The 14,387-nt window shown below is 36.1% G+C and overlaps 1 protein-coding gene across 5 annotated transcripts in view; it reads right to left on the bottom strand.

The window, feature by feature from the left end:
• The window catches only part of SGCZ (sarcoglycan zeta), a 451,408-nt gene that overhangs the window by 39,784 nt on the left and 397,237 nt on the right, over nt 1-14,387 (bottom strand). For all 5 annotated transcript variants that reach the window (XM_062602076.1, XM_062601911.1, XM_062602150.1 and 2 more), the window contains one exon: nt 9,076-9,198. In XM_062602076.1, coding sequence (XP_062458060.1) covers nt 9,076-9,198 — 123 coding nt within the window. The remainder of the gene's footprint in view (nt 1-9,075; nt 9,199-14,387) is intronic.

The raw sequence follows: 14,387 nt of genomic DNA, 5'->3' as shown, positions 1-14,387 counted from the left end.
AAAATGATTCTACCACAAACACATTCTTATTTTGATGGAAAGGAACTTTTTATGCTTTCTGGTCTAAATTCAAGTGCCAGGTAGGGTTCTTTTAGTGACTCATTGTTCTGATAAATAAAAGCTCAAAAAAGCCCAAAATATTAGTCATAAAGTATTAAAATATACTAATAAATAATACAAAACATTTAAAACTGTTTTAAAAAATAAACAATTCAATGTGAATAATAAAACTGCATATGACATTTAAAATAAAATTAATACAGAGAAGGCTTCTTTTAAACAAGCAGAAACTCATTAAATGTGTGCCTACCTACAGCAGAGACAGCTGCAATGAGTAGGACATTACTGATATGGTTAGAAACAACAAATGTTATTGAATTTACATTAGTTGGCTTGTGGCTAGATATAGAAAGAAAACATTCAGTCTCCTGTAAGACTCATTCCTGTGATCAAAACACAAATCAAGGTCAACCAGTTCATCTTCAACAGATGCTAGTATAACTTGTTCTGTAAGGAAAATGAAGGAAATTCTACATTCTCTGCAGCCAAACTATTTTAGTGTTTCACTATACTTTGCATTAAAAAGTCTTGGCTTTGGTTTTGATTTTTTCCAAACCGACAGAGAGCATCCCTTATTTTTCGACAGGCTGTTTCTCAAGGCCTCAAGACTGATATCATATTCCCTTTGATACTTTTTATTTCAAGCTAAACAGTATCGTCTTTTTCTCTTTTCCTGGGGAGATCATGCTTCTGCACAACTAATAAATCTCATGGTTCTTCATTCTACCCAGTTGTTTATTGAACAATGGTACACTAATCTGCAGTAAGCACTTTGGAGAGGTGTTAAACAGATCAGAAGATCTGCAGGCTCTACTCCTGTTTACAGATTCTAACTTCAGATTTGATTTTCTTGCATCACATAGTGCTATTCAGCTTGTGATCTAAAATCATTCCTGACTATTTTTCTGAGGACTCCTGTGAATCTTATGAAATCACTGAGTTTTTTTAAATGGACCTCTGGAATTCCATTTGATTTTGGTTTGCTGTTGTCTTCTCTGCTAACTTTCAAACAGAGTATGTTCTCATTACATGGTGGTTGCCCTCTCTCAGATCCCCTTCACTTTCCCACTCTCAAGCTCCTCGCTGCTGATTAGCAGCACTCCCTAATGTTATTTTTCCAATACTGTGTCATCCATATAATCTATAAGTCTTTTGTGCAGTCTGCATCTTGACCTATTTTCCCATCCCTGTCAGTCTCCATAGTTAAAAGAAATAAGAGGCATTTTAAAATGCTGACACCAGGACCTATGCATTAGATGATTCTTTTTGTTTGTAAAAAGCTTAATCTGTGTAGTTGTCTTGGTTTGGTGGTCAACATCACCACACAGGTTCTTTTCCCTTTTATTAGCACCAATGAAGTATAAATCCATTTCCATTTTGAATCCCAGAGCAATTATACATTCTTCAGCTGCATCCATTTCTGCCTGGATATTGAGGTTTCTCTCTTAATTCTCTTTTTACGAGATGTTTGTTGCATATGTAATTTAGTTCATGTTACAAATTGTATGTTGATTTTTGCCACTCTTTTTTTCTGGAATTTACACTCTCCACTCTGAATTCTTATCCGTTTATCTACACTTCTCAACTTTTACACACACAAAAACACTTCTGTTCTTTCTGAACCTTTAGCAAAACCACATGGTTATATACTTTCAGTTCAAACAAAAAGGCTTATATACATTGGTGATATTTTTCTAGAGCCAAAATAATGGCTCTAGATCTTGGTGTGCTGAATGCAATGCTGTCAGACATTCTGAAATCTAAACTCACCATTAGCCACAATGAGAACTGGAATTTAAATATACAAAGTTGGCTGACGACTGCATGACATGTTTTTGTGGGTGACACAATCTTTTTCCTGGGGTTGCTTCCTGTGGGTGAAATTACTCCTAGCTTGTAGGAGCATGCTCTGAATAAGCTTGGAGAGGTATTGCAGAGCAGAAATTATCTGAATATATGTTTTTCACATCTTTGACTGCATACTTGCTTTATAACTAGCTTTACAGATAACAGTGAAGTCCAAAATGTTACTTATAGAAATCTGCTAACTTTTCCTCTGAGTAAATGTTTGTTTCAAACTGTGACTGCCATGGACTAAAACAGCTCATCCCTGTGAGGACTTCTGTATCTATTATTTCTGCTACTTTCTGCCTAAATTTAGAGTCAAGATCTTGCTGTTCGTTCACATAAGTTATGAAGTATGATGTATGTCATGAAATATTCTTGTCTAACCTCACCACGCAGTTTATGGCTACTAAATAAGTTAGATTGTACTGAAAGTTGGTTATGGTAAAAAATTTGCTGTAAGATGGGATAAAAATGAAAAGCCACTTTGTAGTGGTTTCACACAGGATCAAGAGGAAATAAGGTGCAGTTCTGACATCTATTACATGGCACACAGTAAGAAGTACATCTGTATAATTATTTTTTTTTCAAAAGTCAGATGCCTGCAATATTTCCTAAAAATGTAATAGCATTACTCCTATTCTGAGGGCTTTACAAAGTAAAATCCAAATGATCTCATCATCTAGCATCTAATGAGAATACTATTCCAGGAGAAAACAAGATATTTTTGGCCTATAGTATTGTCATTATAGGACAAGTATTTGGAGCCAAATACTCTTTTCATGGAAGCAAAATCCTATACTGCCTTACAGCTTGGCCCTTATCTCCAACAATAGAATTTTTTTTCCAGGCAGAAATAAATCACAAGCAAGCACTTTAAGGCAAAAAAAGAGAAAATGGGAATGCTGGAACTCCTTTATGATTCACCTTTCCCTCCTGTGGGTAGTTATATCTTAAAAATAGAGATGGGTCTGACTGATGTAATTTAAATGTGCATTCTCAAAACTACCAGTGCCTGAGGGCATGGAAGTGTCAGGCTTAGCTCTTAAGAGTCAGAAATTTATTAAAAAATCTAAACATAATTCATACCTAGTTCCTGTATCCTGCTTAGTGTCTGTTTTCTAAACAAGCTGGTTTGATTTAATTTATCTCAGCTTACTAATAGTGGGGCAATTTTCCACTGGGCTTTGACCTTTACATAGGCCACGTGGATTTGCCCGGTATCATCCAATCCAGACACTTCAGCTGTTTCAAATTGCATCTCTGGACTCTACGCAGTCCTTCAACTGAGAATGTGTAATATGATGCAGATATTGGCAGATTTTCCTAAAAATATTCATTCTTACATTGGTCACAAATATCCAATAACTTAATCAAAGTTTTAACCTGAAAAGCGGATTGAGTCTGGAAGTTAGAATCAGTCTCTGGATCAATACTGCCTTGTACCAGAACAGAGCAAACAGTCTCTTCTGTAACTTTGGGAAGCTGCTGACTGTGTTATGCAAAGGAACAGCTCAGAGAAGTACAGGATCAGCTCAAAAATGTAAGTCCTATGTAATGGAATAAAATAGATTACATCCCAGAAGGAGAGGAAAGGATTAAAATGTCTTCTCTTACAGCTTATGAAAAAAAGGGGGGAAAAAAGTTGAATATGGAAGGAGAGGCATTCAGAATCAGGATCATAGAAAGGTTGACTTTCATAGAGGATGGTTTTCCTTACCTAACCATCAAAAAAATATTATTTTTTTGTTTGTTTTTTTTTTCCCCTTCCTTTTCCCTTCTCCACCCTGACTATATGCTGGCTCCTTTTGCGTCTTTGTTTATAGAAACAACCTTGTTGAGTATTTTTTCTGTGGAATGACTGTAAGACATTGAACAGACATTGCAAACAGTTATTATCCTTAGGTCAATTGAATTCTCCAACAATCTACACAGTCACCTGCAGGCTGATGTAAGTGCACACTGCTTGTAATCTGAGCTGGCTAGATGCATTCTACCCTTAACTAGAAGATATAAATCTATTTATGCAATGTCCTATTTAGTCTCACTGGTTTTACCCTGTCAATAAGACTTTGAGTTCATAGGCAGCTGGGAGTTCACATATACGTGCTTGTAATCAGCTCTATAGCTGTACTTCCAGCATAATGCTGACAGGTTGCTCTGTTGCCAAGTGGTTAGACTCCTGCAATAACATTATCTTTCAACCAGAGCTCTCATACAGATCAGTCTGGACATTAAGGGCTTCCCTGAGATCTAAATAAACTTATCAGAAACCATATTAATCCAGAACCTTTTGGGGTAAATATTAATGTAGTAGTTTCTGAGGAAACACAGAAATTCTATATATGTAATATATTTATTTTTGTTACTGACAGATGATGATAAAAGAATACTGACTCAGTGTTCAGGGTACTGAGAGTCTGGCATATCTACTTAAAGGTTTAACTTCTTACTAAACATCAAATACAGCAGTTTTACTGTGGTCACATAATTTGGCTGCATAAGACAGCTTAAAGTGATTGCTTCCTTTCATCTTGTGCCACTTCACTCTCCAAACTCCACCTGTCCTAAATGACAATCCACCAACTGAACGTGGCAAATCCAAGACCTTCTTTCCCATTCATATTGAAATTCCTATTCAGTCTCTAAAGGCACTACACATAAACCTGCTGTAATAACATACATCAAATAATCATTTATTTTTCTACATTTCAGTACTTGTTATAAATATTTTATTTCTACTTTTCCTACCTCATTTGCAATTCACATATATTTCCTCATATTTCTGTCATATTTCCTTTTTATAACCATAAGCTATATTTCTACTTTATCATTTCCTTTTAACTACTCTGGAAGACCTTTATATATTTCAATTACCTGCAGACTCACAGTCCTACGGCATAATCTTAAAATCAAAACTATGATGCTGATGCACTCCTCTGCATATTAATTCTGGATATTAGAATATTATTAGAGTATAAGCATGTAGGTATCTTCTTAAATTTCTTTGATACATCAAGGTTCTCATCTTTCATCTAATGTAGTTAATGGCTTTGATCAAAGCCGTGCTGAACCCTCTATAAGCATATACTTTAGTGTAATGAAAAAGATACTTGCAGCCCTTTACTGATTTTTCCTTGACACTGTTTCGGTGTCAAAGTAGATTTGCCCTACAGATGTCCTGCAATTAATCAGAGAAAGTTTCCATTAAAACTGAAATATGCTATCTTCTGTCCCTCTCTGACTTCCATCTTTCTGCACAACTTTTCTATTTAAAAAGGAAGAAGGCTCATAGGAAGTCATTAAGGTCTGCAAAGTTTTCATGTGTCTTCTTTATGTTTGTACTACAAGCAAATGTGCAAGCCCTATTACAATTCCAATTCCATGATACAAAAATAGTCAACAAGAAGCTGTAAACCAACCTAATCTTTCAAGTTTTTATTAATCAAGTATTTCCTACACTGCCTTATGATAGATTGCTTGTTAAAGCTGTGCATTACAAAAGCATTCTGAATTCAGGAAAAAATCATAGAACCCATAAATCCCACACTGCCACAGTGGTTTATAAATGCTCATACAATGGGCATGCTTTAGAAAATTAATTACCAAAATGAATCATTTATTGGACCCATTCACAGTGAAGTGTTTCCAAAGTGACGGTAGTCACAGCTAAGCAAGACACAAAAGTCAGGTTTTCATTGTATTACCACACTTCAATAACTGCATGTGGGAATTTCACCTCCAAATAATATTAATTTTTTGTTTTCTCTTTTCTTCCGTAACTCCTTTCCTACATGAGCCTAAGTCACCATGATTATCAAAACACAGGCTTGAGAAAAATGCACAAAAAAAATAAATCTGGTTGATGTTTGACATTATAATGTCTTGCCAGGTTTCATCACTCATGTCATACTGAGTAATATAATCTGATTGATGCAATTCACAGGGACATGTTTTTGCTGAAGAATTTAAAGGTATCAAACAATCTTGGGAGAGAATTCAGAGCTACTATATGAAAAGGATTTTGTTATTTTATTTTTCCATGAAGATAGAATTATATGGTTTTCTTTTGTTTAACCCCTATGAGATGTAAAAAAACAAAAACAAAAACAAAACAACTTTCTTGAGATTGCATGGATCATACAACTTTTAGTCTTCATTAGGAAATCTGTGTTAAATAATTTCAGCTTTAGACTGAAGCCAAAAGTAAAGCATAGACATCTCATTACAGCTTTATTATTTGGCTGCAGATTAGTACTTACACTGTAAAAAGCCTTTTAGGGTTATAGAAACTGGGATATGAGGTTATTTTCTCTAAACCCTTCAAAAATACTCATTTAGGAATATAAAATCTTCCCTTCATTCTGTAGGGTAAAATTTTAATTATATAACAAGATGATGGAATGGTTAACTTATAAACGGGCCTTAGGGATTTAAAACATAAAATTAAAACTAGCGTTTTCTAGCCTCATTATAAGAAGTTAGTAATGAAATCTGATTTCAAGACAAGATGATTATCCAGAGATCAGAAAGAATGATCTCAACTTCATTAAATTACTTTTGAATAAACATAAAAGACAACAATAATTTTCAAGTGATTTTTAAAAGTAAATTACTCTTTCAAATTACAATTTCAAAACACCTTGACATGTTTTTCTAAAGAAACTGCCTGAAATATTGGATGTTAAGCTGTTTAATGGAACATACTTTGTATTTAACTTCATGACCTAAATGACAACACTTAAAGCCTGACAAATCCTACAATATGCAGTTTCTTTGCAATATTTAAGTGCTGCATATATCTTTCTTTTGTGTGTTTGTGCAATCAATTCAATGTTTTTATTATTTTAACTCTATAAAGTAACTTTTCTAGTTCAATGAAGTTCTTTGAAAATTCAAGCCTCACTCTTATTTTTCATTTTAGCCATAGAAGGAAAATCAATTACTTGTCTAAAAAATTCTAGTAGTGAAATTCTCTGGTAGGACTCAACAAGTATATAGTAACTCCTTCAACTCAGATGAATGTATCATCAAAGCAGCACTAGGCTTTCCTAACCTCTACTTTTTTCTTTTTTTTTTAATCCTTTTTGTTTGTTTGTTTGATTGATTTCTGTTTTTCATTTAATTTGCATGGGAAAGCTTACTATAAATGCACATACAGCCAGGTTTATTTCTGGAACTCAGGAGAAAATCCTGTTCTTTTCACAAGGAATAATCTGATATCCCATGGTAAGCATCACTGAATAAATTTTCACTACTTGTGCTGCTTTCTGTACCACTGATATCAACAGGTGCTGTGGGAACTTACACAACTCTGAAGTTAAAGACAGTTAAACAATGCTTCACTTCTGAAGGCCAATAAAAAAATTACCATGACACCTACAGCTTATGATTACATTTCTTAACAGCAGGTGTAATCCTCAATGCCATTTATAAAATGGTTTAATTTTTAACTTATGATAAACACTTTGAAATCTCCTATGTTAATTGTATGTTTAAGATTACCTTTGTTAAGTATTTAATATTCTGATCTCAATATTTAATATTCTGACCAAGTTTGAACCTTAGCAGGATTCCATATATAATCGTAGAATCATAGAGTGGTTAGGGATGGAAAAGACTTTAAGATCGTCTAGTTCCAACCCCCCTGCCATGGGCAGGGACACTTCACACTAAACCATGTCACCCAAGGCTCTGTCCAACCTGGCCCTGAACACTGCCAGGGATGGAGTATTTACCACTTCTTTGGGCAACCCGTTCCAGCGCCTCACCACCCTCACAGTAAAGAACTTCTTTCTTATGTCTAACCTGAACAATTTTGATTCTCTTTTTTTCTTTTCTTTCTTGTGTTATTTCAGTTATTTTCTTCAGTTTAACTATGGTAAAATTCTTGTACAACTACTATCTCTGAGGCATTCCTGCTGACTCAGCAAACACTGATGTTTCCCTCTCCTAACCCCAAGTTTGGTAACCCAGCACAATTCAGTGTATTATACTGGATACTGCAACATCACTCAACTGCTTTTTCTTTTGGTTTAGCAGTATTAAAACAGACTGCTCAGCTAGAGGAGACAGACAAAGGTCAGATAGGAATGAAATCGGAAGAAAAATTACACCATATATACTGGCAAGTATCAATCTTGAGGCTTATGAAGAAATTTCAGTCATAGCTTGACTCTGGACTTCCTGGATATATTTTAATGCTGTATCTGGCATTACATGCTATATCTGGTTCTACATAAAAGTCAGAGTACCTATTTTTATTTTTTTTTTAAAGAGGCTTAAAGTTGCTAATAATTATTTCTTATTTTTACAGACCAGAAAAGGATAACATCATAACTGTCACAAAAAAGAACCGTCTTACATTTTCCGTATAATTGAACTTTCAAACTAATAGGCTGATTTCAAACTCAGTACAGAGACATACCCAGATATAGACTGACCTAAGCTAAACAACCCTTACTGATGAAGCAATTCAAGTTTTCTACCTTATTCTAGATTATGAATGGATAGCTCAAATCTGGCCTAAGTTCAGGTAGGCCTTTATTAAGCAGTCAAAGTTTAAACATTTATCTAAAACAGAATTAGATAATCAATTCTTTTTTTATAAGGTAACACACTTCTAATATCAAATGAGTTCCTGATATACATTTAATGTTTACAATAAAAAGTCAGTAATTTTTTCTATTTTATTGAAAAAATGTTCAAGTGTTCTACTTACTGTTCAGCTGAGCTTCTAAAGTAAAGCAGAGTACATAACCTTAATTCACATGGAAGACAGACTTGATATTATGTTTACAGAAAAAGAAGTTCATAGTATATGACCCCCTTCACCATTGTGAAGGGGCATGACCTAAACAAATATTATAGGTACCACAAAACAGTGCTTAACGGTAACATATAAAAGCCAAATCAGTGTGATAAGGGTGATTTGTTCCATTGCAGGCCCTGCAGAGCTTAAATTTAAGTCTGCCTTTAGAGGAGCTGATTTTTGGAGTATGCAGTATCTTTTCGTTGTTCAAGAAGTCACTGATGAGGAGAATACTTCCTCTCCAGTGGATGAAAATCTTTTAGAAGACCGATAGATTAATTATTACCAAGGATATTAGAGAAGAAAAAAAAAAAAAGAAAAAAGTTTACATCCACTTAGAAACTTTATTATTGTCATACCTGTTACTTTCAGTCTGTCAGCACCAATAACAATCTCATCTTCATCTGCAGAAAACAGTACTTTTCCACTTTCAGTTGCCCTCACTTCAAATCTCTTACTCTGGGCCTCCACAGCATCAGCTCCTGAAATCAAGGGAGTGAATATTTCATCTGCAATATGTTGTAAGAATGGCATCAGCATACATAGAATACCCAAAACACATTGAATACATGAGGGTTTTATAAAATACTGGGCTTTCTGTTGGTCTGGTAATTTGTATTATAAAATACTGTTAAATTAATTTACAGAGTAACTATTTCACTATTGAATATCAGGATAGAATTTAAACTCAAAAGCATCTATTTCAGTGTTGCATGGAAGTCAGCCCAAGAACTTAGAATGTACTTAAATTCTGAGATCTTGAAATGGCTATTTAGCTTAAACTACAGGGTTTTTGCCAACAGCAAAAAAAGAAAACATAACCTATTCCATAATCACCAACAAATCAGCACACCAGAAAATGGTATTTTTCATTCAGTTCTACTGCAAACATGAACAACAGAATAAGAAAACAAACAAACAAAACAACCAATAAAACAAAAAAGATGAACTGACATATCACAGTTTATTTCATATTCTATGAAAATTGTCTGAAAGCTCCAAAACTCTAAAGTAATCTTGAAATTAAACAAACCTATGGCACTGCACCCAATAGTGCGAGAAAAGAAGTCTGTAGTTACCAAAACTCTGTCAAATTTACTATGCCTTTCAATTTACTGGTCTTATCCTTACTCTTCAGTGTTTTTTCCTGCTAAGTTGTTTTTGAAAATTTTTATTTTATTTTATATTTTAATTTATTAAGTGATAGCAAAAGTTTAATACTGAAAATAGTATTGAAAAGCAATGAACTGCATATAGCAAAACCAGCTGTAAGGCAAATTGCAAGACTTAATGGAATAATTATGTTACAATTTTCGACAATCATTGATCCCTAATCACATTTCTAATGTACACATGGAATGACCCATAATTCTATATGGGCAAAAATTACGGGGAAGGCGTTATGGATGAAGAAATCCCTGTCTGTCATTTCAGTTTACCAGTTTGGCTTACAGGTTTGTGAAAAACACTTGCTTCCATCATGTGGAAGTTTCCAGCTTAATATGCAAATGCACATTACCAAAATATATAATAATAAAGCTGTGATAACTAATTTTGGATGAGTAATTGCCAAAGCAATTTATATTTACCAAATCAGCTATAAAATCAAAGCAACAGTTTTTCTTACTTTCAAATGAACTTGTATTTATACCATGAAAAATTTCTTATTCTTTATAATTCATGAATGTAAGAAGAAAATGAAAGGGAATATTAAAAACTTTTGCAATGCCAAATTTTCTTGAAGTAAGACAAGTTTATTCTGTTGTAAAAGTCTAAAATGATATTTTCTCCCTCTCTTTGTACAACTGAATTTTATCTTAAATGGGGTAGTCATATGGGTGTCTTTGTTTACAGAAATAATAAATTTCAGTAAAGACAGACAGGGACATATTTCAGACAACATAATGTTAGCCATACGCTAAATGCTACACCTCACAAACATTCCAGGATGTTCATTAATAAAACGTATCACAGCCTAATTGTCCATCAGGATAAATGTAATCACAATATATATTCACACATAGCTGTCACTGAATGTATCCACTGTCCTCTAAACATTTTCCATAGGTCAGCAGTTATGTTGCTCGTACTGCTGCCCCCAGGCACACCCAAAATTTTTGTTTGAGATGTTAGCATTTAGCTAGTGATGCATGCTAGCAATAAAATTGTGAAGGGTACTCTGTTTTGTTGCACTGATACATGTAAAGATATTTAAAAACTTTGAAATGTGTATTTATTTGTTATACAAAAACTTAATTTTTTGAAACCCAGTGAGATCTAGGCATTTCAACTCACCAAATTTCTGGTGAGTTGAAACGGCTATTGTGTATCTTTCCAGTGGCAGAAACACATAAGGAAATTAGGAGGTTAATTTATGCATATATATATATATATATATATATTTTATTTTACTTCATTTTGAGATATTTAAAAGACATACAATTAAAAGGCATTAACTGAATGTAAAATGTATTAAATTAAATGTATTGACTTAAAACATATACCTTTGAGGAAAAATTGGAAGGAATAAATTTTCCTGGTTTCGTCAGAAGTATACTTTCAAAATCTCAAAGCTCTTCTTCATTTGTGTATTTATTTTTCTGTCCTAGTCTAGTTGTCAATCTTTTTGTGAATTTCACTCTATTCTAAGGCAAATCTCAGAAGACTTGCATTTTAAATTATTAGAAAACGTAAGTAAGAATTCTGTTAATAAATTTCAGTTAACAAATATTAATTGTATTTCAAAACAATAAAGTTCATAGTTTCAGATTGCTTAACAACTACCATAACCTTCTACGTGAAACTACTGAATACTGGAACATAATATCAAATATAGTACTTGATAAGACTATCACAATAATCATGAAGGTCACATACTTTAAAGTCTTTAAACACCACTATATACGAAGCACCGTATGCTTATCTCCCAGATTTTGCAGAATGAAAAGATATCACACAAGATGTAAGGGTACAACAAGTCCCTAAAACGAAAAGACTTCCTACTGGTAAGTGCATTCACAGTGCTCAGTATCTGGTCCCCTGCACATGCCAGACTGGTGAAGCATCATTGAACTAGTGTGCAGCCAGGCACTCTGCCTGAGTGCTTGCATTTTCTTTGGCGGGAAATTGCAGCAAGGAGGAGGAAGGAGAGCCCTTAAGTATCACTTCAACAATCAGAAAGCATACTTAAGTCATTTTTGGGGGGAAACAATCTGAAGAAAATAAGCTGAAAATGCCTCCTACAATGTCTAGATAAAGGTCAGTCAGCATATTTATGCGGTAACAGGTAATAAACACAGATAGACTAAGCAATTCCTCTTAACATGAAGTAAGCAGAAGCTAGTAAGTAAGGGAAGCTAGGGACTAGGTTAGGAAAGCTAAGGCCCAGTTAGAATTCAACTTGGCTAGGCATGTGAAAGACAAAAGGAACGGATTCTGTAGGTACATTACAAATAAAAGACAGACAAGGGACAACATGGGCCCTCTCAGGAAGCTATCAGGAGAACTGGCTACCCTGGATTTGGAGAAGACTGAGGTTCTGAATGACTTCTTTGTCTCAATCTTCACTGGCAAATGCTCTGACCACACCACCCAAGTCTCGGAAGGCAGACGCAGAGACTGTGAGGATTAAGACCTTAGGCCCAGTGTAGGAGAGGGTCTGGTTCGAGACCATCTTAAGAACCTGAACATGAGCAAATCCATGGGACCTGATGAAATCCACCCACAGGTCCCGAAGGAGCTGGCAACTGAAGTTGCTAAGCCACTGTCCATCGTATTTGAGAAATCATGGCAGTCAGGTGCAGTTCCCAATGACTGGAAAAAGGGAAATATAACCCCCATTTTCAAGAAGGGAAAATGGATGACCCGGGGAATTACAGAGCAGTCAGTCTCACCTCTGTGCCTGGCAAAATCTTGGGGCAGATTCTCCTGGAAGGCATGCTAAGGCACATGAAAAACAACAAGGTGCTTGGTGACAGCCAGCATGGCTTCACTAAGGGGAAATCCTGCATGACCAATTTGGTGGCCTTCTATGATGGGGCTACAGAACTGATGGACAGGGGTAGAGCAGTTGACGTCATCTACCTGGACTTGTGTAAAGCGTTCAACACTGTCCCACACGACATCCTTGTCTCTAAATTGGAGAGACATCAATTTGATGGATGGACCACTTGGTGGATAAAGAACTGGCTAGATGGCCACACACAAAGAGTTATGATCAATGGCTCAATGTCCACCTGAAGACCAGTAACGAGTGGTGTCCCTCAGGGATCGGTGTTGGGACCAGTCTTGTTCAACATCTTTGTCACTGACATGGACAGTGGGATTGAGTGTGCCCTCAGCAAGTTTGCCAATGACACCAAGATGTATGGTTCAGTCGATATGCTGGAGGGAAGGAATGCCATCCAGAGGGACCTTGACATAATTGTAAGGTGGGCAGATGCCAACCTCGTGAAGATTAACCATGCCAAGTGCAAGGTCCTACACCTGGGTTGGAGCAATCCCAGGCACAGCTACAGGTTAAGCAGAGAAGAGATTCAGAGCAGCTTTCAGAGGAGAACTTGGGGGTGCTGGCTGATGAGAAACTTAACATGAGCCAGCTTCAGTGTGTGCTCACAGCCCAGAAAGCCAGCCATATCCTGGGCTGCATCAAAAGGAGCGTGACCAGCAGGTCGAAGGAGGTGATCCTGCCCCTCTACTCTGCTCTCGTGAGACCTCACCTGGAGTATTGTGTGCAGTTCTGGTGTCCTCAACATAAAAAGGACATGGAACTGTTGGAACAAGTCCAGAGGAGGGCCACGAGGATGATCAGGGGACTGGAGCACCTCCCGTATGAAGATAGGCTGAGAAAGTTGGGGCTGTTCAGCCTGGAGAAGAGAAGGCTGCACAGAGACCTCATAGCAGCCTTCCAGTATCTGCAGGGGGCCTACAAGGATGCTGGGGAGGGACTCTTCATTAGGGACTGTAGTGAAAGGTAAAGCAGTAATGGGTTAAAACTTAAACAGTGAATGTTTAGATTGGATATAAGGAAGAAGTTCTGTACCGTAAGGGTGGTGAGGCGCTGGAATGGGTTGCCCAAGGAAGCTGTGAATGCTCCATCCCTGGCGGTGTTCAAGGCCAGGTTGGACAGAGCCTTGGGTGCCATGGTTTAGTGTGAGGTGTCCCTGTCCATGGCAGGGGTGTTGGAACTAGATGATCTTAAGGTCCTTTCCAACCCTAACTATTTTATGATTCTAAGTACTGTCTGGAGAGCTTTTTGTAAAAATACTCTGCTCATTTATGGAGAGAGGTAACAAGAACATAACAAAAGGGACAATTTTTAGTACGGCCTGTTGTGATGGGATGATGGGTAATGGTTTGAAACTAAAAGAGGACAGATTTAGAGTAGATATTAGGAAAGAATTCTTCAGTGTGAGGGTGGTGAGGCACTGAAACAGGTTGCCCAGAAAGGTGGTAGATGCCCCATCGCTAGAAATATTCAGGGCCAGGATGGACTGGGCTCTGAGCAGCCTTGTCTAGTTGAAGATGTTCTTTCTCACAGCATGTGATGTTGGGCTGCATGACATTTAAAGGTCCCTTCCAACCCAAGGAATTCTATGATTCATTGAAATGTAAAATACTCCACTCAGACGATAAGAATAAACCAAAAACAAAACAAAACAAAACAAAACAA

Source organism: Pezoporus occidentalis, unplaced genomic scaffold, assembly GCF_034315485.1.
Source record: "Pezoporus occidentalis ecotype Australia unplaced genomic scaffold, CSIRO_AGI_Poc_V1 ctg1, whole genome shotgun sequence".
NCBI classification, from domain to species: Eukaryota; Metazoa; Chordata; class Aves; order Psittaciformes; family Psittacidae; genus Pezoporus; species Pezoporus occidentalis.
Note: the sequence above shows the minus strand (reverse complement) of the source record. Positions and strands in the feature narration are given on the sequence as shown.